The sequence below is a fragment of the Sturnira hondurensis genome, unplaced genomic scaffold (genome assembly GCF_014824575.4).
Source record: "Sturnira hondurensis isolate 20B ecotype Veracruz unplaced genomic scaffold, ASM1482457v3 Scaffold0006437, whole genome shotgun sequence".
NCBI lineage: Eukaryota > Metazoa > Chordata > Mammalia > Chiroptera > Phyllostomidae > Sturnira > Sturnira hondurensis.
The window spans coordinates 1,337,230-1,362,032 of record NW_028079068.1 but is presented as its reverse complement, the minus strand read 5'-3'; the positions used below and the strand labels follow the sequence as shown (position 1 = coordinate 1,362,032).

Below are 24,803 nucleotides of genomic sequence, written 5' to 3'. Positions count from 1 at the left end.
AGAGAATAAGCAGGAAAGGGGAGGGGCCGTTCTGCCTTCAAAACTATACAGAAAGAGGAAAGAAAATGTCTTAACACGAAAAGGCAGGTCAGGGCATTTTATTTCAACCTAGTGCGCGTCAGCGACACAGCTGTCACAGAAGGATGAATTCCATCTCCAAATCAGCCTCACTGAGGACTTTTCTTCAAGGGAAAAAGTCAGTAAGAAAGTGAAGTTAACTCTGGGAGCTCTCTGGCGCTCACTCCCACCGAGATGGTCTGAAGTAGAATAAGGAAATATATCCATGGCGAAACATCCGTCATGAAGTGCTGAGCACTGTTTGGCTGGTGATTTCACTTCAGGTACATGTAAGTTTAAACAGGTAAGAAAGGACCAGCTGGGGCTGGGTGCAGAAAGGTGACCATGCTCGCTCGGGGCTGTGGAAAAGACGGCTTTTGTGGACAAACCGAGCAATCGAGTCAGAGAGGCTATCAAAGTGCCACCGGTGGCGACGCCTACCAGCCCAGCAGCGTGAGTCAGGGGACCACAGAGGCAGGAGGAGAGACTTGTGGCCATCTCTCCAAGCTGAGAGAACCACGTAAACACGATGTGGCCTGTGTAACCGTGCAGAAGAACGGGGCAGGACTGCACACGGCGAGCTCTTGCTTCTGGGACAGCTCCACCGACAGAGGCGACACCCGGCAATGGGAGAGCGAGCCCGTGTGCTGCATGGTCAGCACCTTCGGATTGTCCCTCCGAGCGCCTCAGTCGCCCAGGCTCTTCTTCCCCTTTCTCTTCCTTTCTGTGGCATTCTCCAAATGCAGAGGAAAAACCCGAGTGACCGGGTGTGTTCTCTGACCCACACGCCTCCAGTCAGGAACGGTGTGCCGCCAGCAGTCGGAGGCCTGGCCTGCCCCTCGTCTCCACTCTGTATCTCTGTTCCAAGAGGCTGCAAATGCAAACCTGCTGCTGGGACACGCCCTCCACTCGGAAGTGATGCCAACACTGACTTCCCCTGCTATGCACTTTTGCTGGAATAAATTATTCCAATTAAAAAATTTAAAAAGACAGGACCGTGCTATGTAAAGAGAGAGAAAACTCAGCCAAATGTCAGGCGGAGATAAATTAATCAAAACAGCCTTCATACACAGACAATTCTTAAGTGACCACCAGGAAACCCATCCGAACAAAGGAGAGGGAGGCCCTCCCAGAACACGGGAGAGAGGGAAGGGGCCCACGCCTTCAGGGAGCGAAGATGTACCACCTGGTGACACGTGGGGCCAGTGCATGGCCACCAGGGAACATTCGACTGCAGGGAATCCATCATAAGGCCTGAGTCACACTCTAAAACACAAAGTTCCAAGTATACATTCAAATAACCAGACAGGCGGATACTTATTACAAAAGTCAGTTTATTTTCCCTTCCTGTGTTTCCTATTTTCCCTTTTTGTCAGTAATGAGCAATCGGACTGAAATTCTGCTTGATTAAATAATATTAACAAACACCAAATTTCAGAGTATAAAGCAGGATATTGAAAAATATTCCCTAACCCAATGCAATCCTCAAAATTGCACACTTACCCCCTAGTTTGTGTACATAACTTAAAATATTTATACAGAATGACCTCAAAATATGAATGATTATGGGGGGCAGAAACCCCCAGAATTATCTTCTGGAGGGCAGGCCCCTTGTAGTACACTCCCCAACCAGGTGAGTGTTCTAGGAACCTGTGTGTAACAGTGCACCAGCTGGCAGGGTTGTGAGAGGCTGCGTTTGGATTCACTGATCTTTTTTTTTTTTTAAGAGACTCTTTCATTAGTTTGCCCATTTCACGACAGGTCATTTATGGTCATTTATGAGCACACCTGCCCACATTGTGCTGAGTGTTCTGCAGTTTTGGACCCCAAATAGCATGACCTTTGTGCCCCACCCTTCCTGTTCACCTGATCTCACTCCGAGCAACTTTGTTTTGTTTCCCCAGATGAAAAAAGTCCCCACAGGGAAATGTTTTGCCAATGTGGAAGAGGTGAAACAGAAATGGCAGAAACACCAAAAGGCATCAAAATCTATGAGTTCAAAAACCAATCTGAGCAGTGGGGAAAGGTCTCAATAGGTGTATTGCGACAAATGGAGAGCACTCTGAAGGTGACTGAAGTTTAAACGTGTAAGAATGAATACACAATTCCTTGTAATAAATTCTGGGATTTGGGGGGTCCCATCTCACGGTACAGAATTCACAGTCTCGAAGACGTAAACTCTACAAACTTCTGAAGAACAGGTACCGAAATACCCCGCGGGCCCTAGTAATGCATTACTGCGATTCAGTGCCACATACCTGAATTGCTTACTGGGACACAAGGCCTTTCCTTTTTCTCCAATTTTAGTCCTCTTCTGAGGTAACTCAAGGAACCCGGCCGCACCCAAGATCAACCCCCTGGAAATAAGGCTGAGCAAAGGGGCTTCCCGGTGGGCCCCAGGCAGCAAGTCTGGGGCTGCGTGTGTCGGCTGTGGGACACGCACTGGCACGTGTGGACACACCTGTGGACACACCTGTGGTCCCTGAAAGGGCGACTGAAGTCTCTCAGGAGTCAGTCAGTTCTGAATGAAGACGGAAAACAAGCTGACAACAATTTGACAATATTTTTGCTTCTGTGTGTAGTGTGATTAACAAAGGCCTTCTCGATCTACGGCGGGCTTACGCTGGATCCAGCTGGAGCACTTTACCAGGATTAGAGGCTTCAGAGAGGAGCCTCATTTCCAAACTCATCTCCAAAGCAAAATGCAACAAGTCTTTCTATGGATGTAAACCACGCCCGGCTGCCTCGTGGTCACTCAGCTTTCCAGGTGGGAGAACAAGGGTCCGAGTCCGATACAGCCTTTCAGGTTGAAGGGATAAACCTCAACAGGCCCAGCAAAGCCACCGGCAGAGCCACAGGCCATTGGTACATTCATGAAACAACACTGACGTCCATCAGCGACGGTTCCTGTAGTGTAGCAAAGCGGCCGGGCCCCAGGCTGGTCAGCATCGCAGGGGCCGGCGCTGCTCAGAGGGGCTTGGCTGTCTGAGGTTGTGCCGGACCCCCTGACACAACCCCAAAAAGGACGAATTAAAAGGAGTAACAGTCCTGACGTGTCTCCCATCGTTCTTGTTCTTTTGCAGGCACAGTCACTCACTCAGCACACGAGCCTGTCGCCTTTGCACGAGAGAGCATATCTCCCTCACTATTAATGGCGAGATAAACAGAACGGTACAACTTGTCTGTGAAGAGAAAAGAGCATGAAATGTGCGGCGGTAACGTAACTGGGTCTGCTGGGGCACCGTGTGTGAACAGAATAATGACTTCGGACATGACGTGCATTCTGACTTCATACAAAGACAGCTCTGACCTTCCACGAATTAGAAAATAATTTTGAAAATTACAGTTTGTACTACAAAAGACTCAATGTTACATTACAGTCTCCAAAAGAAGAACTGTTACACAAATTAAATAATTTACAACAGGTGGAACAGAACATTGATCCTGGGGCTCAGATTAAAAACAGCATTACCGAAAACAGACCCGGTTTCTTTCCATTCCGGTCTCTAGTATGACCATAACAGCAAGTTCACCAGGAGACGTCCCTCTACTTAGCAGGGGCACAGAACCGGGCAGCTTCCTGACCGGCCTCTAGAAGCCACCAGGCGGTAGGCAGAAGACGACGCCCTTTCTGAGAGCGGAGCGCGCAAGCCTGAAGGCACTGACAGGCTGCCGAACCACCCCGTGACTCCCTGGACAAGACGGCGGCGTCTGCGCTTGGGACGACTGAGGCCACCTCCGACTAGAGTGCCCTAGACTTAGGGACAGAAGCTGGGCACATTCCCGATGGACGAAGCTGTCACTCAACGCTCTCAAGCGGACCTGTCTTGAGCACTGTCTCACTGATAAAGGGACAGATGTCACGTGCTCATTCGGAAAGCAGCATTTCAGAAGCACAAGGCCTTACTCCGTACTGGCCATTTCCCAGGAAGCACCAGATTCCAGCCAGCAACGTCTAGGGCACAACCCATGTTTTCTCAAGAGACTCAAGGTTCTTTTTAGAAGCTGCACTTTTTAACCCCACGTGGCTTGGCGGGCATGGGAATTCCCTTCGGGATTTCCGAATTCTCTCTACCAGAGAGAGAGCACCCGGGAAGAGCACTCTGATTAACGGCTGCTGACACTTTAAATAAGTCTCTTGTCATTTTTTTCTGGTTTTATAAATGACAACCCTCATTAGACTCAGGTCAAGGGCAAACTAAGGGCCCTTTGCCTCCTTAAAACAAGAATGTCTTTTACACTAATAAAATGTTACTTTTCACAAAAGGGTCTTTAAAGGCAATCAGCAGTTGTGCTGGTTTAAGAAGTGATTTAAGTAAATGCTTTGAACTAAATGAATAAGGAAACACACTAATGCCAAAAAGGGGGCGGGGCGCACACTTACCATGAGAATGAAGAAGTAGAAAACCCACATCCATCCTAGGTTGTCCTGGATCAAAGACACTAAATACTGTGAGAGAGAAAATAAATTACATTACAACCCTTCATAACTAATAAAATGAAGCAGCTAAAAGTCAATTAAACGTGTCTCTTCTCAAAAATAAGGGAGTTAGGGTTTGCCTCACGTTTTGCAGTTTACAAGGCCCCCTCACACACGTGTTCTCACGGAACACGAGCCTGCAGAGGCCAAATGCAAACACTGCCTAACAGAAGACACGGGTTCCAGAGGCTTCTTTCTTTTCACTCTGCTATTAAGAGGATACACATCCTCACGTCACCCCCGTTTAATCCTTCTTTCTTCCAATGCAAGGTACCAGAATCGAAGTCTTCAGAAACAGTTTGTCTTTTAAGTATAGCACTCATTTTACAATTAATGTGGTTTGCTCATAGGATTAACTGGATGACTTTAACATCCTACAACATATTCTTTTACTTTATTTTCAAACCATAAAAACAGCACTTAACCCACGTTTTTATTAAGGAAAACCCAGAACATACAATCTACTCTTTGAACCACTCCCCCGCGCACACCTCAGCGGCGTCACGCACACAACGCTGCACGACCGTCACTGCCGTCTGCTCACGAGGGCTTTCCTCACCCAAAGAGACCTCCGTACCTGTCGGGCAGCGACTCCCACTGCCCCGCCCCTCCCCACCCCTGGCAACCGCTACGGTGCTTTCCGTCTCTGCATTTGCCTGTTCTGGGTACTTCAGGTTAAGTGGAATCACGCAGTGTGTGTCCTTTGTGTCTGGCTTATTTCACTTACCATAACGTTTGTAAAGTTCAACCGTGTTCTACATATCAGACCTCCATTCCTGGTACTTCCCGCCAAGACAAAGGTGTAGGTAGACACTCTGTGCCTCCTTGCACAACCAAAATTAAGGACAACAAAAATTGAGAAACAAAAAAACCACCAGATCTGACAAAAAACGGAACTGCACAGAAGTCCTACTACCATTCACCCAGACCAGAAAGAGGGGTGAGGTGAGCAACTGGCAGAGAGGGGTCGTGGCCGGGGAAAGCGGTGGCTGGCGACCCCGGCGCAGGGTGGCCTACCCAGTGAGGTGTGGGAGGAGGCTGGCTGACCGTGGCCACACATTCGCGCACAGATAAACCAGACAAAAACGGGCAGTGAGAAAGACCACACAACCCAGGGCCACAGCGATGGGAAACAAAGCTTCAAAACACTGACTGAAAACACTTGTGGGGGTTGAGAGACTCCCAGCCCCACAGGAGAGTTTGTTGAGAGACCCACAGGGTCCTAGAAGGTACACAAGCTCACCCACCGGGGAACCAGCACCAGAAGGGCGCAATTTGCTCGTGGGAAGCCGCAGAGGGGACCGAAATCTGAGAGTGGGCCAAGTGCCACTGTTCCCTCTCTGACCCCACCCCCACATACAGCATCACAACCCAGCAACTGGGTTGCCCTGCCCTCGTGAACACCTAAGGCTCCGCCCCTCATACTTAACAGGCACAACCAGACCCAAAAAAATGGCTTAAAGGGAAGAACAGATCAAAGTCCCAGAGCCAATACTTTTAAGTGACCAAGAGACAGCCAACCTATCAGATGCACAGTTCAAAGCACTGGTGATCAGGATGTTCACAGAACTGGTTGATTTTGGTCACAAATTAGATGAAAAATGAAGGCTACACTAAGTGAAATGAAGCAAAATGCACAGGGAAACAATAGTGATGGGAAGGAAACTGGGACCTAAATCAAGGGAGTGGACCAGAAGGAAGAAAGAAATGACCAAACAGAAAATAAAAAAACAAGAATTCAAAAAAATGAGGAGAGGCTTACAAACCTCCAGGACATCTTTAAACGTTCCAACATCTGATTTATTGGGGTACCAGAATGGGAAGAGAAACAGCAACAAATGGAAAACTTATTTAACCAAATAATAAAGAACTTCCTCAATCTGGCAAAGGAAATAGACTTCCAGGAAGTCCAGGAAGCTCAGAGAGTCCCCAAGGAGGAACACACCAAGGCACATCATAATTGCATTACCCAAGATTAAAATGAAGGAGAGAATCCTAGAAGCAGCAAGAGATAAGGGGACAGTCACCTACAAAGAAATTCCCATCAGACTGTCAGTGGATTTCTCAAAAGAAACCTTACTGGCAAGAAGGGGCTGGAAAGAAGCATTCCAAGCATTGACAGGCAAGGACCTATGCCACGTCCAGTCCCAGCGCCAACCATGCTGTCTGACAAAGTCCGAGCATGGGCAGGAGGATTTCAAAGAAGCGTGTTCCGGCCTGGCGGATGTAGCATGAATGGATATGTAGTGTTGATCTTAATCTTGCTGTCTCTTGGTGTTCTAACCTTTACCTTTCTGATCATTTGGAATCTCCTAGAAATGCTGACCATTCTCAGAGCTGAATAGCAACTAGGTCAGACTGAGAACAATACCACCTTGGCCTTTCCCCAAAATAACACCTCCTTCCCTGACCCGATTAAACAATTGTAGGATATAATGATATCAGCTAGTAGGGGGCCTGGAATACCCAAGGCAGCCCCCTTAAGTAAGTCCCGAGGCAAATCCCCTCTAACGAAATAGCCCCTGAATGTCTAAAGTTGTTGGAATAACAGCCCCTCCTTTACCTTGAATAGGGATATATATCTATTAGAATTAGACAGGCAAAGAAATAGGAGAAGCTAGTTAGCTATTAAACACGTAAAAAACAGTTACTAAAGAGATAGAGTTTATAGTACACAGAGAAATATTTTAGACAGAAAGATAGATAGCTAAGTCTTGGCCTGAGAACTCTGGCGAAGAACTCTGGCCAAGAACTCTTTCAAGGCCTGAGAACTCTGATATCTACACATCCTCACAAATACCTGGTTTTTTAAATTTATTATACCCATCCTAACAGGTGTGAGGTGGTGTTTCACTGTGTGTTTTTGTTTGCATTTTCCTAACAACTAAGAATGTTGAGAATCTTTTCAGGCATTTGTGCATATTTGTTATGACAACTTGTCCCAATGTTTTCTTCTAAAAGTTTTATTGTTTTAGCTCTTAAAGTTAGGTATTCAGTCCATTTTGGGTGAATTTCTATGCATGGTATAAGGTAAGGATCCAAATTAATTCCTTTGCATGCGTATACCCAGTTTTTTCGGCACCATTTAGTGAAGAAACCATTCTCCCCATTAAATGGTCTTGGCACCCTTGTCAAAAGCCAGATGGCCATAGCTCCGGCCAGGTGGCTCAGTTGGTTGGAACATCATTCTGTGCGCCAAAAGGTTTCAGGCTCGATCCCCAGTCAGGGCATATGCCTACGTCGTGGGTTCGATCCCCAGTCTGGGCGTATATGGGAGGCGACTGATCGATGTTGCTCTCTCTCATCGATGTTTCTCTCTCTACCCCCACCCCACCCCACCTTCCTCTCTTTCTAAAATCAATAAAAACATATCCTCGAGTGAGGACTCAAAAAAAAATCAATTGACCGTAGGTGTGAGAATTTAACTAACTCATATTCTCTGATCACATTACTCCTCTATCAGCTTGATAAAAGGAAGAAATTAAAGCAGAACAGCTTAGTGGGTCACATCACAGGAAGCAAAAAAGCAGAGGTCTGGTCACCCACTGAAGGAAGCACAGTGGCCGTCCAAACACCGTCTGCTACTTTATCTTTCTTTTAAGTAACTTCACCGATACATGGTTTACACATCACGAAGCTCACGCACGTAAAGAGTGAAACTCAGTGGCGGTCAGCATACTCACAGTACTGTGTACCTGTCACTGTAACCTACGTTGAGACCGTTTTCACCACCCCCAAAAGAAACGCTGTCCCGGTTACTCCCCAGGCCATCCAACCCTGGGCAACCCCTACTCTCTGTCCCTATAAATCTGTCCTCATTCTGAATACTTCATCTGAATAGAATCGTATACGATATGTGGTCTCTCACGACCGGCTTCTTTTTATTTATTTATTTAAAGATTTTTATTTATTTATCTTTAGAGGGGAAGGGAAGGAGAGAGGGAGAGAAACATCAATGTATGGTTGCCTTTTGTGTGTCCCCTGCTGGGAGTTGGCCTGCAGGGAACTGGCCTGCAAACCAGGCATGTGCCCTGACTGGGAATCGAACCGCGATCATCTGAGTCGCAGGCCCGCGCTCAATTCACTGAGCTACACCAGCCAGGGCACGACCAGCTTCTTTCATTTGGCCCATTTTAGGTCCGCCCAGGCTGTAGCACCTGCCGGTCCCTCGTTTCTCCGTAACTGCCCAATAATACTCCTTTACAAGAGTACATCACATTTCATTCGTCCATTCCTCAGTTGATGACCATGGGAATTGTTGCTATGTTTTAGCTGTTAGAAATAACACCGTTATTGCCCTGGCTGGTGTAGCTTAGTGGATTGAGTGTGGGCCTGCGAACCACACGATCGCGGTTCGATTCCCAGTCAGGGCACAGGCCTGGGTTGCAGGCCACTTCCCGCTTCATGGCAGGGGACACATGAAGGACACTGTGTGTCCTCGGCAGAGGCAACCATACATTGATATTTCTCTCCCTCTCTCTTTCCCTTCCCCTCTAAAGATAAATAAATAAAATCTTTAAAAATAATAACAATAAAGAAATAAATAACACAGTTATGAACATTTGCGTGCAAGTGTTGATGCGGACACTTGCTTTCATTCAGTCTTACTGAGCCCCTGCCATTTGTCGAAAGCGCGCTATGTGTTGGGAACAGGAAGAAGAACAAAGAGAAAGCAGAATCCGGTCCAGTGGGAAGATAAACCAGTAAATGTGAGACACCGTGACCAGTGCCCCATCACAGGTGTGCAACAACTGCTGTGGAAATCAGGAGGGAAAAACCATTTTTTCCCTGGGCAGTCAAAGAAAGAAAGGAAGAGTAAAGTTATTTGAGGTGAGTTTGGGGAGTAGCTAGGGAGAAGGCTGAGAAGAGTTTTTAACAGCGAATCATGGAGCTTACGGTTTCATACCCCAGGCAATGGGAAATCTTTCAGAAACCAACACAAAGGGGAATGAGTGAAGCTAACAATCCTGTACTCCTGATCCCGCTGCCCAAACCATGAGTTAGGAATCTGAAGACTGGGAGGTGAGACATTCCAAATAAAGGTAAACTCCCTGAAATGGTCATTGCAATCCGCCCATTTGACTAATGAAGGAAACATTCGTGAGGAAGAACAGCAATCTGCAATGCTTTCAGAAAAGGATGCCTAACACAGTCCTTACCGCTTGTATACAGACATCTCAACTGGCGGCCAAAGCATTTTCTGGTTCCTACTTCAAAGCACGGCCAAGCAAGCAATTTCTCCTACCTCTGCTAAGTTTCCCCCCCTTCAGTCTCATAACCAAATACGCTAAGCACATCAGCCATGTCAATCATCCATTCTACAACCATTCAACGAACACCTGAACGTCTACCGGGTGCCAGGCACCACACTTGGTCCTGGGGCTACGGTGGAGCACAAAGCAGAGCAGAGGCCACCCTCATGACGCTTACACTGTGGTGGGAGAGACAGATATCAACAAGCACATACACAATCTGCGGCTGGACAGTGGGAAGTACTAAAGATGGTTTCTTTTCCTTCACACTTGCCCTCTCACAACTGGATACCAGTGATCTATCCCCACTAAACAAGCAAAACAGCAATGACCTAAATGTCAAAACTACAAACCTTTTCCTTCCATTTTCCTTCCCCTGCCCTGTCCACATCTAAGATCTTACTAACTCCTCCTTAGATTCTGGATTCCTATTTCTCTGACCATCGGGCATCCCCTATGGCTTTCCCTACGTTCTCCTTCCCCATTTAACATCTCATCACTTCCGTAATTTCAACTACACTATTCATGTGGCTGACTCGCAAATCCTTATTTCTGCAAAATCAGCACTCAGCGACCTGCAGCGGCATACCCCAGGAGAGGCATGACTCTTGACTGTCCCAGACAGGAGAGACTCTTCTGAGACAAGGCTGCTTTAAGGGAAAAAAGAGAGACCGGGCTGAAGAGTTCCTACCACACGCAGCAGGCCAGTGTCAGCCCAGCTGCTCTCACACCCCAGAGCACAGAAGAACGGCCAGTCGGCTTGCTGAAACACACACCCCCAGGCAATCTGTGGTAAGCTCAGAGTTCTGTCCGCCTGATGAGCGTCCCAGGTGATCCTGACACAAGACACGCACAAACTGCCCTTGGAGACATGTTGCAGCAGGAAGCCGAAAAGGGACTCTGAGCAGCTGTAGTGCCTGGCCACTTCTGCTAGGGATCCACGTGAAGAGTGTGCGTGTGTGTGTTTGGTAGTGTCTGCACATCAGGTGGGGGATAATGAGAAGCATGTGTCTCATGGCCTCCCTGGAGTGTCAAATTCAGGCTGATTTCACAGGGGGTGGCAGGTTGGGACTGAAGGATCTATCTGATGAGGTGTGAGTTTATTTCCAGACAGAAAGAATCTGAAAGTAAAAGTGGAAAAAGGAACCAGAAGTGTAGAGGTACCTTCCATACGAGGTTACACCCGTCAGACCTCAGGGAAGACTAAAACCCCCAGACTCTGAGTGCAGCCAAACCTTAGCAAAGACTAAACCCCGGGCTCTCAGTGCAGCCAGACCCCAGGGACGACCAAACCCCCAGGCCCTCAGTGCAGCTCACTACAGCACAAGAGTGCCACCTACTGTGGCCCGGTGGGCAGGTGCAAATCCTCCCACTCACATCAACCCCACTCCTGCTCACTCACCTGGCCCACGGCAGCTCCAATGCTCCCAGTCCCGTCAACAATCCCCGTGACAGTCGCCAAAGCCTCACTGCTCCCTTGGATCAGCTCCTGGCGACCCAGGTCAGCAGAAATAGCCGAGCTAATCATATTAGAAGGTCCACCAATAAAAAATCCTGAAGTTATAAACAGAACAGGATCTTATTAAAACACTATTCATAACTCCACTAGGAATCTACTGAATAAGGCGAAGTCTGATCCCACAATTTTAATCAATGTGTTGGAGAGGGAAAAAAAATGGGACAAGTGTAATAGCATAAACATTTAAAACTGTGCTGGAGACAAACAGAAAAAAAGGGGGAAATAACCAGTAAAAATGAAATTTCTCCCAGGCAGTAACATCTGCAAACTAGCTAGCCTCTGCTTTGCCAAGACCCCTTCCTGAATGACATGACACGCCAGTCCAGTTTACGGAAACCAAAGGTGCAAGGCACAGGGCGAACACACAGCCTTTCAACCCGGGGAGTGCGCCTGTTACTGACTGACTGCACCTGCCGGTCAAACTCTGCAGTGGCAGAGGTGCCTCACAGCGCACCTGTGCACCGAAGTCGACTGAGCATAATGAGAAAGGGAGAGAGGGCAGAGGAAAAGCTGGGGAACCGGCGCAGCGGCTCTGTCCGCACTGCTCTCGGGGAGGCAGTCCGAGGACCCTCAGTGCTGGCCCACGGGAACCTGCCAACACGGCCGGAGTCGGCTCCCTGAGCCCGGGGCAGCACAAGCTGCTCTCGCCATGCTGAGCATGATCTGAAGTTCAAAATACAGAATCTTTCTTTTTCATGGTCTCTAACTGCACTCTGCTATTTCATCTGGGGCGAGAAAAGAAATACTGACCAATTCCACGCAGGAGGCCAAACTAGCTACACAGGACTTTTAAAAGCTGCTGAACTGGTTTCCAGTGTGGCAGCTCCCTAAGCCACTTCCAGAAGGGAAGCTGGGCTGCAATCACAACTGTTGGGACATCTCTGTCCAAAGGGACCGAGTCCATAACAAAGGGCTGAGGGCCCACATAATAAACGGCAGAGAAATAGAATCTGGAGGAGGAGTCTTTCATTCCACCATTTGAATTCTCTGCAGTTTCGCTGTCACCTGCAGAGGAAAGAGGACAGGGAGAAGGAGCAGCGCCCTACCTGTGACAGCCATCAGAAGGGCATTAATGGACTTATCGTTTGGAGAACCTGGGAGGGAAGACAGACAGCTGATTTGAAAAGCGCGTTACGTGGGCCTCCCCAAGACCAGGTCCCTGGGACCCCACGGGGCACGCCCAGACATGACAGAGGGTCACAGCTCTTTCCCGGCCTCCTCCCACTTCCATCGGTAGTGTCTGCCTCTTGCTGGCGCTCAAGCTAATGAGACTGCTAAGAGCTGCAGAAAAGCCCCACTCCCCTCTCGGCAGCACCTTAAGGGACATATACCAAACCTACTGATTAGCATCTTTCCTCTTTTGAAACATTTTCCCTTTTTGTTTTATTGGTTCTAACGCTGGCATATACACTCCCCAGCCAGCTCTTCAACAAACCAACAAGGCAGAAGAGATGCCAGTGTCCTTCGCAACACACGTAAAACTAAGTGGTGGTGCTTTCACCAGGTACGTACAGGACCATACAAAGGCCCCACGCCATGCCTGGGTAGCAGGTCTCAAGGACCTCCCCAGGGTTGATTGCCCACCTAAGGCAGTGCCTCAGCCTTAGAGAGCAGGAATATGATGTAGCTGCAAGGGCATACTCACGACTGTACCCAACCAGGGACACGACGGCCAGAAGCAGACTCAGCGCTAGGACCGGCGCTCTCTTCTGTAGGACGTCAGAGACGAAGCCTAGCAGAGTTCCACCTGTACGCACAGAGAACGTGCCACAATCACAATCATTTACAATGTAGCTCAGACACCCGACACCTGCTCATCGGGCGCCTTCCACGTGCTATGGGGGTCCTAACACTGGTCTGGCCACAAAGGCAGCTGACTCTCCTACCAAGTTTACTCCCTAACTTCCTTTTAAGATGATTATTACCTGACTGTCCACTGTCACAATGTCTGACTGGGACAAGGCACCACAAAGCAGAAAAGCAGACACCAAAATAAGGAAAGAGAGAAAAATTGCCAAAACCACCCACTATGCCTTGTTGTTTTCCTTCTTCAAGCCAGCTGTGAAGGCTTTTCTGGATTTTTCTGCTTTTTATTGAAAAGACGATCAAGGACCATGCCTCACGGGCTATCAGTAGCAGCCAATAAATATGAAGGGGAGCCCCTCCCCAAAACAGAATTATCTTCTGGAGGGCAGGCCCCTTGTAGCACAGGCTTCCCTGCGGGGCGAGGGTTCTAGGCACTCATTTGTATCAGTGCACCAGCTGGCGTTGTTGTGAGAGGCTGTGTCCGTCTTCAGTGAATTTCTTTTTTGAAGACTCAGGTGTGTTTGCCCATTTCATGATGAGTGATTTACGAGCGCACCTGCCCACACTGCACTGAGCGTTTAGCAGTTTTGGCCCCAAAACAGCACGACCCGTGTGCCTCATCCTCCCTGTTCCCCTGATCTCGCCCCAGCGACTTTTTTTTATTTCCCCAGATGAAAAAAGTCCTCAACGGGAAACATTTCGCTGATGTGGAAGAAGATAAACAAAAAGGCAGAAACACTAAAAGGCATCAAAACTGACAAGTTCAAAAACTGGAGCTGTAGAAAAAACTACTCAATAGGTGTATCCCATCAAATGGAGAGTACTGTGAAGGTGACTGAAGTTTAAACATGTAAGAATACACAATTTTTTATAAATAAATTCCTTTTTGGGGGGGGGCCCCTCTCACACTCACTAAAATGAAACACAGAAATTACGGTTTACTAATAACTAACGGGTCCTGATGTCTACAAAGAGGAGATACGCATCCTTCAAGCAGCCCAGTCACACTGAGCTGCGGCCCCGTGTTAAGTTCTAGGGCTCGGGGACACCTGGTGCATCTTCATCAGACAGCAGGACACAGACACACAGGCAGCTCTGAAGACAGCAAAGTCGCCTGCGGCTCAGGGTCTGAGAGTAAGGGTGGCCCTGACTGGTGTGGCTTAGTCGGCTGAGTATTGTCCTGAAAAACGAAAAGCCACTGGTTTGATTCCCAGTCAGGGCACATGCTTGGGTTGCAGATTTGGTCCCCAGTTGGGGCACATGCAAGAGGCAACTGACTGATGTTTGCCTCACACATCAAGATTTCTTCCCTTTCTCCCTCCCTCCCTGCCCTCTAAAAATAAAATCTTTTTAAACTTTTTTTTAAAAGTGGATAAGGGCAAACAAGTCCAAACACAGCAAGAGCACGCCACCAAAGGATACACAGGTGCTTTCATGGGCTCAGGGCAGTTCAGCCTCACTGCAGCTCTAAACGTGAACATCACAGACGGGACCTTAGGTTTTATCGTAGCCATTTAAGTCCTACCCACTAAAATGCATTCTGTACATCTGTCTGGTTAAAAGTTTTCTACTGCCCTGGCTGGTGTGGCTCAGTGGATTGAGCACCAGCCTGCAAACCAAAGGGTTGCTGGTTCAATTCCCAGCCAGGGCACATGCCTGGGTTGCAGGCCAGGTCCCCAGTAGGGGGTGCATGAGAGGCAACCACACATTGCTATTTCTCTCCCTCTCTTTCTCCCTCCCTTCTTCTTTCTCTAAAAATAAATAAATTAAAATCTTTTAAAAAACGTTTCCTACTTCCCTGTTTATACTTTCAGCTATTACAGTCACTACTAAAGTCTGCTGTGGATAAACCAGCTAAAAAACATTCACAAACATTAATTCCTGCTATTACTCCTACCTCTATGATCGGACAATCTATGCACTAAGCCAATGTGTATAACTAAGGGCTAAGATATTAAAGGAGATCACAAAGGGAAACATCCCAAGACAGAAGCACAGTTCTGTCAACGAAGGACTGAGAAGCAAGGGCCCCATGAATCACAGGGCTGCCGTGGGCTGGGTGTTCTTTTCTACGGACTTCCTTCCTTTAAGAGTCTGACTGTTTACTGGGAGGGTAGTTTAGGAAAAATGGCTGTGGAATAAGTAATAAAACTTGAAATGATGCCAGATTTCATAACCCAGTAAAAGATCACCAGTGACTAATTATTCTAGAAAAAGATGCACGACGGGCATTACCTATAATCCCTCCAACATCGTACCAAATGGACAGCTTGTCGGCTTCCGCCTCCTTCCATCCAAAGTTGTTGCTCAGGTAGAAGGGCAACCAGAAGAAGAAGGAGTAATTCACCAGCTTCAGGCAGGCATAGGCCAGCGAGTACTGCAAGGCAGACAGACATCCAATCATCAGGAAGGACCAGCGCGGCAGGACCACAACCTGTCTGCAGCGCCCGACTGTGAAACTAAACACTTCTACCAGTTCCCACGGGCCTGACTCCACCTGGTCTCCCTCTTCGCTAACCCCGTTAACTCCTAGGAAGACACGCGCTGCGGGCCTTTGGGATAGAAAACACACGTGCCCATCTCCCAACCCTCTCCACTTTCTTCTCCTTTCAGTTAGTTCTCTGGTAGAAGCAAAGCAGTGTTTTGGACCTGAACGGGGGGGCACATACTCCTATTTCCTTATTTAAACAAAGATCAAAGGTATTCAATCGCACCACTGCCTAGCATTCACCATAAGCAAACAAATGCAGTAAACATCACAGTTTCAACTGCTAGCAGCCAAACTAGTTTAGCTCTGCTACTCCCTGCGAAGTCAATACTACGAACGGTGAAGACCAGCACAACTCAACGCTAGTGTGAAGGCCTAAGAAAGCACCAACACTACAACCGCTTTCACATTCCAGCTTCCAGGGGCTTTGCACTCTCACACCCAGTGCAGACACGCGGAGCATCTCTGCTGGGCCGAAAAGGAGAGGACACACTTGTCACCGGCCTCGTGGCTCCACTTCTACGGATAAAAGCTGCAGCTGCCCCGAGGAGGCAGTGGCGCGAAGACGCCCGTATTCGACACATCCCTACCAGGACATCCTGACACGGAGCATCAAAGGAAGGAGGGGGGGGACACAGAGACGGACTTCAAAGGGTGTCTGGCTGGTATTCTTCTCCCTGGAGCTGCCGGAGGTACCACTGGTTTTAAAGCAGCTTCCCTGGCCAGGCAGCAGCCGCCCCCCAGAGGGCCCAGGCCCAGGCACGAGTGCGTTCTGCCCAGACGGTCTGCTCCGGAGACAAAGGAATTGCATTAACTAGATTTCCTTCACCTCCCCTCCCAGGTCGGGGAACGACAGCTTGGGAAACACAAAGGAAGAGCGGCAGATTCCACACTCGGTCACAACAAATTTAAGTTCCACCTCAGAAATTAACCTATTACCAGCAGAGCATTTTAATAACTGGTTAAAATAGTCATTAGCAGAAGAACAGGGCTGAAGAAACCTGCATTCCCCTTACATGACACATCACATTTTAAAGATCGTGGGAACTTGCATTTTCACTCACATTTGACTATGTGCTTGCAAAGGTCACTTCTCCCAGTCAGCGTGGGGGGCATGGGCAGAAGGGGGCTGGCAGGCGTAGGGTGAGACAACCTGCAGACTCTGCTTCTGGCTCAGGGGCTACACTCAGAAGCACCATGGCACAAAATAAAAACAGGTGTGTTCACAATACAGCGACGTTCTAGACCCCAGGGGAGACCAGTATCTTTCTATTCCACAGGAAGGGGAACTGAGACTCGAGGATGCGCTGAGTCTGCGCTTACCCCAGGGCTCCCAGAGAGCAGGTGGGTAAGCTGGAAACATAACCTAGGCCTCTTAACCAACACTCCCGGGCCACAGTGCCCGAAACACCAAGACAGAAAAACTGCTACAGAAGGGATTTAGTTCAGACATTAGGAAGTTCTCCTGACTATAACGGTTGAGGAAATACTGTGTAGTACTGTGCTCTGGACCTTTCAGTAAAAGGCCAAACGATGGTGTCTACCAGAATACGAATGTGGGCAGATGTGACCCATTCAAAACTCCTCTTGGTTGACGTACAATTTTATATAATACTGCAACAGGCCAAAAAGCGTATATTTAAAAGCAACTCTGCCTTCTTCTTTGAACGCTAGGGCAGGTTCAGCCAACGAGGGCTCAAGGCCAACCCTAGCCTGCCCATTCGTTCCACATGGCCCACGGTTTCTTTCGCTCTCGAGTTAAGCAGTGGTGGCAGAGGCCGTGCAGTCTCCGCAAAGTCGAAAACATTCACTGTCTGGCTCTTCACAGACGAGGTCTGCTGACCTCTGAATCCAGTATCAGAAGAAATGTCAGCGGTGCCAACACAAAAACAAGCCGAGGGGCACTGGCCAATATCCCTCTGAACATAAATGTCCACCACTAAGTAACAAAGAGAAGCGCATTACTTAAAGATGCTTCGCCCTGGGCCGAGTTGACACCCTGGCTATCACATCTCACTGGCTGGAGGAAGGACACCTGAGCGATCCTTACCGGTATAACTCCAGGAAGGCAACAGGCCTGGTGAAAGCTTATTGCCTTGATTTGGGTGACAGTACCGCCTTCTTGGATTGAATAATTAGCCTCATATTCATCTTCATTTTCAGCACCATAAATTAATGGCCTGTGCGAGTCTTCTTCGAAATTTTCTTCTGCTTCAATGCCAGGGAGACCTACAACAACAGTAACAGCCGTCATTTGTAGAGAGCCCTCCAGGCGCCTGGCGTTGGGCTAAGTGCTGTGCATGCATCATTACTTATGGGGTCACTATTATTTTATTTCCACTTTATGGAAGAAGCAACGAAGTTCAGAGGCCAAGGTCAACTAAGGTCAATTAAGATCACAGAGCAGCAAACCCAGGTCTCTAATTCTACTTTACTGGGCTCAGTGCAACGCATTTTCAACTAAATCACACTAGCTCTCTAATATGCAGGAAGTTAATTACATACTATCAAACTGATGAGCTTCTTTAATAACATTCAAAAGATAGAAACGTACATCTATTTGTTTCTGCGGTTTCGCTCGTATGGATTCTGTTTTCAGCCAGAGATAAGTATCACGCTATGTTATTTTTCTGAAGGAGAAGAAATCTGTCTCAACAAGGGAAATTGGAAACACATCATGCTAACTGCTAACCAGCATCTCAATTACAAAAGTCACGGGCACATGATGAGTTTCCCCTGTATCCACAAAAGGTGAGCCTCACCCCCTCAAACAGGTGCGGCCGGGCCCGGCAGAGCGGGACGCAGACCCGGGACACAGACGCGGGACACAGCAGCGACACTGCTCCTTTAACCCACTGAAGGGAGCTCCCAGTTCCACTAGGGAAAAAGAGACCACCTGTCCTGGCCTCAGAGTTCTCTTCGCCCATAAAAGTAAGACATTGTGAACAGAAGTGACGCTTGTCCTCACCAATTTCTTCAGGGGACACCAGGAGTCCAAAGAAGATGATGATCCCACCAGCAAACTGCACAGCGGCCGTCACCAGAAAGGCATACTGCAGGAGAGAGGCAGGGGCCCTTACACGTCTGGGACACACCTCAGAGGCACGTGTGGGAGGTGGGGGGTGAGGGCTGGGGCGGGAAGGCCTGGGAAACTGGGGCGAAACTGAGTGCCGGGTGCTCCGCCTGTGCCAGGCACTGAGCTGCGCTTTACCTGTGCTTTCTCTTTCACTCTCCCAGACTCCCTGAGGCTTGGGGAGGATAATTAGGGTCCCCCTGAACACTGAGTGGTACTACTACGTTCGTGAAACCAGGGCTAGCTCCCAACATCTCCTTCTTGCGCCACACAGCCTCCCATAAGACAGTATGTGCCATCGAAGATATTCTGCCCAGTTGAGCGGATCAAACAATAAACGAAACAATACCATAAGGCAGCACATAGCTGAATAAACGGGGAGACCCACGCCTAATAAGAAACATGTATGGGGATTTAAGAGAAATGAACAGCTGTAGAGACTGAAGCAGCCACACAACGCTTTAAGGAACTGACCATCTCTCCGGCACAGCTGAGGCAAAGGCACTGGGTGGGGGGCACAGGCTTCTGCTGGGAGGTAACGGGGAACACAGAGCTGACTTGGGAAGGTGAGATCAAGATTAAAGACTCTCAAAAGCCAGGCTGCGTAGCTGAATTTTATTTAATAGACAAAAGAGCCTGATATGGATAGACGGTCTAAATTTTTGAACAAGTCCGTGACAAAAGTAGTGTTTTCAGAGGGCAACTGTGGGAACATCACCTAGGGTGAACAAAAATTCCTATCTGAACCAATCAGTTACAGCCCAGGTGTGAAGCTAAAAAGCCTAGAATAAGGGAGACTGTGAACCCTGGAAGGGCTTCCCACCGGCCCTAAGTAGACAAGGGCCACACATTCACCTGATTCAAGCAACAAGAAGTAGATGCCCGGTAAAAACCCTCCCCGTGCCCCTCCTCCCATCCACTCAATCCTCATTTTCCGATCGTATGACCATTGTTGTTACTGCATCTTTACTTCCCAGAGATTGTCTGAGAAACATACAGGCCAATACAAAGATGTACTCCTGACTTCTTCCTTCATTTTACACACATGGTGTCACATAACACACACTGTGCTGCACCCTTGCTTTCTTCCCTTAACACAGTGCTACCTTGGTACTTGGCATTAATTCATTCTGATGCGTGGTGAGCAAGCAGCCAAGCGCTGAAACATGTTTTCTCATCAAAATGCAACAAGTACCAGGTTGGACGAGTTCCGAAGCTGACGAGTGCCGAGGTACCCCTGTACACACACGCACCACTGAGATGTCCCCCATCGGTACAGGGAGAGCTGTGCCATTCTACTTCACAGCTGCACGGCACTCCACGGAACAGGTGTACGACAGTGTAACTGTTTCCCTTTCGGTTGCCATGGGTTATCAAAGTCTTGCTATTTCAAACAACGCCGAAACAAATATCCTATAGATCCGTGACTCTGTGCACGCAGGTGCTCGCCTGTGGGGTCAATTCCTGCGGCTGTCATTTTGACAGGCAGCCCCGGAATGACCCCAACAGGCTTGTTTACTTTGCCAACTATAACACCTGTTGCTCCGTGTCCTCGTAAGCACATTATTCTCACACTTGGGGATTTTTGCCGATCTCATAAATATTCAATGTAGTTTCTCTCTTTTTTATGATGTAGTTTTAATTTGCATTTCTCCTCTGACAACACCCACGCTCCACAAGGGCGGGGATGTTGTCCCTTTTGGCCAGCGTCCATTCTCTACTGTCTAGAGGCACTTAGAGGCACTTAGTAAATATTACTGAAATAAAGTCACAGATGAAGTAGAATTTATTTTATGTTTATAAGCTGTTTCTATTCCCTTTTCATCAACTACATGTTCAAGTCTCTCCCCTTTTTTCTCTGTTGTTGGTCCTTTTCCTATCAGTTGGAGGGTGCTTTCTTATATAGGAAGATTAGGTCTTTGTTTGTACCATGAGTTGCAACTACCTTTCCTAATTGATTGTCTTTAGACTTGGGTGTTTTTCAAGAATGTTGTTGTAATCTGTCAAAAGGGTATTTACTCTTTTTCTTTAATTTTTTAAAAACATTTTATTTATTTATCTTTAGAGGGGAAGGGAAGGAGAGAGGGAGAGAAATATCAATGTATGGTTGCCTCTGCGGAGGACACACAATGTATCGTGAGTCTCCTGCTGGGAACTGGCCTGCAACCCAGGCATGTGCCCTGACTGGGAATCGAACCACAATGCTCTGGTTCGCAGGCCCGTGCTCAATCTACTGAGCTACACCAGCCAGGGCTGGGGTGTTTACTCTTAACACAAGCCTTGCCCTACTGAGCCACAGCTCAAAGTGGTTTTAAATGGCCACAGTATTATTTCCTAAAAAATATAGGTATATGAGGTCTGTAAAAAGTCCAGCCATTGTTAATGTAACAAGAATAGTTTGCTCAACATGAATGTAACCTGGCAGCCAAAAAGGATGGACTGGAATGCACATGCGTGAACAACGATGACTTCACTGTACGAGGCAGTGGGGATGGCAGACAAAGCTGAGTGGGCAGGTATGTGTATTGTGTGGCCGTCGCAGTCAAAATCACTGAGCAAGCAGAATAATGAATCTGCATCGAATTTTGCACTAAGCTTGAACATTACAGTGCGGAAACTATTTGGATGATTCAGAAGGCTGCAGCTATGGGCAACTGGAGATTGGCAGCTTCATCAGGACAATGTGTCTGCTCATGCATCATGTCTCATATAATTTTTTTGGCCAAACATCAAATCGTCTAGGTAACTCAGCCCCCTTAGAGCTCAAATTTGGCACCCTGCACGTCTAGCTTTTCCCAAACTAAAATCACCTTTGAAAGGGTAGAGATTTCAGACTGTTGATGAGATTTAAGAAAACACAACAGAGCAACTGATGGCAACTGGGAGAACTGTGTGAGGTCCCAGGGTGCCTACTTTGAAAGGGACTGAGATATCGTTTTCCATTTAAGATGTTTCTTACATCCTGTATCTTCTTCAATAAATGCCTCTATTTTTTTTTTAAAGATGTTATTCATCTATCTTTAGATGGGAGGGGAAGGGAAGGAGAGAGGGAGAGAAATATCAATGTATGGTTGCCTCTCATGCATCCCCTGCTGGGAACTGGCGTGCAACCCAGGCACGTGCCCTGACTGGGAACTGAACCGCGATCCCATAGTTCGCAGGCCCGCGCTCAATCCACTGAGCTACACTGGCCAGGTAAATGCCTCTATTTTTCACAGTACCTGGCTGGATACTCTCTGGACAGACCTCATCTGTATTCGCACACTCAAGAAAGAGCTAGAAAGAAACACCTACCTCGTAACCATACTGCAGGACGGACGAGGCGAGGCACGCTCCCAGAATGTTGCCCACGGAAGCGCAGGCACTCCAGAGACCAAACACCACTCCTCGCCTAAGACGGAGAACAGTGGAGAGCAGAGGAAAACAATGTGAGACGGGACTCGATTTGCGGTTCAAGTACAAAACAGCCAAAACAACAGAAGCTCACACTACAGAGAATCAACATTCTAAGGTTTTTTTAAACACACCCAAATGGCAAAACATGAGGTCTCTTCAAACTCTAAGACTTTACTATACTAAAACTTAATTTGGGTCTCACTGAAAGAAACTACTGAGAGAATTTTAAAAAAACAAGTCACAGACAGAAGAAAATAGTGGGTATCACTTATCTCATACGACTTGTGTCTGGAATATAAAGAAACCTCAAAACCCAATAATACGGAATCAGACAATGCAATTAAAATGTTAAAAAGTACAAGTCTATGATCATCTCCAAATAAAGAATTCTGAAAGGGGGGCAAAAGATTTCAATATACTTCACATATAAAATATGCAAATAAGCACATGAAAAGATGCTCTGTACCATCAGACATTAGGGAAATGCGAATTAAAACTGCAACGAGGCATCACTGTGTGATGAGAGAAGAGCTAAAACCACAAACGACCAAGCATACCAAGTGTCAGCAAAGGTATTCAGAAACCAGAACCCTTTACACTCTGTTGGCAGAAATGTAAAATGGTACAACCATGTAGAAGAGACTGCCGATTTCTTAGAAAGCTATAAACACATCTACCGTGAGATCCAGCCATTCTAGTTCAAGGCATTTGCCCACGGGAAGTGAAAGCCGAGTCCACAGAAGGATCTGCACTCGAATGTTCACAGTAACTTTATTCGTAACAGCCAAAAACCGGAAACAACCCCAACGTGCACCCGCAAGTGGACAGATCGACGAACTGCGGTGCGACGAGCCACTGTCCAGCTGTGAAAAGGACGGACTACTGGTGCACGACATGAACGCGCCTCTGACGACGCTGCGTGAAGAGGACAAAGGAGAAGAGTGCACCTGGGCGACCCCACTGAGATACCCCCCACTGAGATGCGACCTGAGGAAGCTCTAATCAGTCTAAAGCGGCAGGAAGCAGATCGGCAGTTGTCGGAGACGGCAGTGGGCGGGAGGGGGCTGTACTGGGAGGGGGGGACACTGCCAAGGAGCGTAAGGAAACTACTGGGGGTGAGGTACTGTCCATTATCTTCACTGTGATGATGGTTTTAAGGGTGTTTTCATGCCCAAACCCATCAAACGGCACAGTTTAAATATGTGTGGCTTACTGTGTACCTCAATACGCCATTTTTCACGTGATGGGTAGAAGAGCCTGGTGTAAGGAAAACTAGCTTTTACAATAGTCTCGGAGAACAACTGATCAGCTCTGAACACCGGCAATGGCAGTACAGCTGGTGGAAGAAAAAGTGTTTATGAAAAGTTAATTTGTTCAAAGTTCACATTTGTATTTTATCTACTTGATGTGTATTATTAACACACCGTGTAAGATTATCTAGCTCTTGAGCCCTGACCGGTGTGGCTCGGTTTCAGACCGGGCCCACACAGGAGGCAATCAACTGATGTTTCTCTCACGCATCAATGTTTCCCTTCCTCTCCTTCTCCCCTGTCCTTCCTCCTCTCTAAAAATAAATACATGAAATTTTTAAAAAAATTATCTAGCTCAGCCCTGGCTGGGGTAGCTCAGTGGATTGAGCGCAGGCCTGCGAACCAGAGGATCGCGGTTCGATTCCCAGTCAGGGCACATGCCTGGGTTGCAGGCCAGTTCCCTGCAGGCCAACTCCCAGCAGGGGACGCACGAAAGGCAACCATACATTGATGTTTCTCTCCCTCTCCTTCCCCTCTGAAGATAAATAAATAAATAATAAAATCTTTAAAAAATAAAAATTATCTAGCTCTTTAAACATTTTATAACCAGTGCTGCCCAAGTATTCAAATTCACATTCCCAAGCCTCAATTTGTTTTAACAAACTTGGACCTGACAGCCAGGAAAAGGGGCCCGACCCGTCCAAGGTGACAGCTTTTCTGGACAATGTCCTCACTGCTCGCTCACTGCATTCCCCTGCACCCCAACTTTTTTTTGCACCTGGAAAACAACTGATCTGAACGCGGCCATTCCTACATTCTTCCCCAGCACTAAAATGCCTGGATCCTCTAAAATACATCAGACTGCCAGGAGGGTTCTGAAGGAAAGAGGGAGACGGGCAGGCTCCGAAATACCCCTGCTGGCCAAAGGCGCGCTTTAACAAGAAGCTGGCCGGAAGCCTGCGATCTGGGGCTGCCGTTAGCCCACGGGCACCATGGGGTTTACTGCTGTGTCTCCCTGTAGCTCAGGCAGCGCGTCCTCCACTTCACTCACTAGTGCCGCTTGTGTAAAAACAGTCTTACTTTAAAGAACACTCTGATGGCTTTCCTGAATGTGTTGCTTCTTCGTGACAGACCCACAGAAGTCGCAAAGGGCCAGCCTGCCCTGTCACTGGGGTCAAATAGCCAGTGTCACTCAATTTACGGAAACTCAGATGAAAATGATCTCCAAGTGGCATGTCAAAGTAATTCTCTTTGAGTGACAGGCTTTCGGGTGGTTTTGCCTTTACTTCTCTTGGCTCAATTATATTATCTGGTTTGTAGCCAATAAACCCGTAACCTTTATGTAATTTTCAAAAACGTGACTGGAAACAAATTACCCTAAAAATCTTCATTAAAAAAAATACAGCCCGTGAGCAGACAGCACCACCTGCTCCCAAAGAAAACCAGAGCGCGACAGAACAAGTGCCTCTCAAAATCCATTCC

At 47.7% G+C, this 24,803-nt stretch overlaps 1 protein-coding gene across 2 annotated transcripts in view; it reads right to left on the bottom strand.

Moving 5' to 3' along the window:
• Positions 1–2,358: 2,358 nt before the first annotated feature.
• SLC37A3 (solute carrier family 37 member 3) overlaps positions 2,359–24,803 on the bottom strand; it is a 47,173-nt gene continuing 24,728 nt past the window's right edge. For both annotated transcript variants that reach the window (XM_037049073.1, XM_037049074.1), the window contains exons 7-15: positions 21,970–22,066; positions 18,571–18,655; positions 17,653–17,831; positions 15,350–15,491; positions 12,954–13,055; positions 12,355–12,402; positions 11,192–11,343; positions 4,442–4,507; positions 2,359–3,239 (exon numbers count right to left, since the gene is read on the bottom strand). In XM_037049073.1, coding sequence (XP_036904968.1) covers positions 3,147–3,239; positions 4,442–4,507; positions 11,192–11,343; positions 12,355–12,402; positions 12,954–13,055; positions 15,350–15,491; positions 17,653–17,831; positions 18,571–18,655; positions 21,970–22,066 — 964 coding nt within the window. In that variant the 3' untranslated portion in view covers positions 2,359–3,146. The remainder of the gene's footprint in view (positions 3,240–4,441; positions 4,508–11,191; positions 11,344–12,354; positions 12,403–12,953; positions 13,056–15,349; positions 15,492–17,652; positions 17,832–18,570; positions 18,656–21,969; positions 22,067–24,803) is intronic.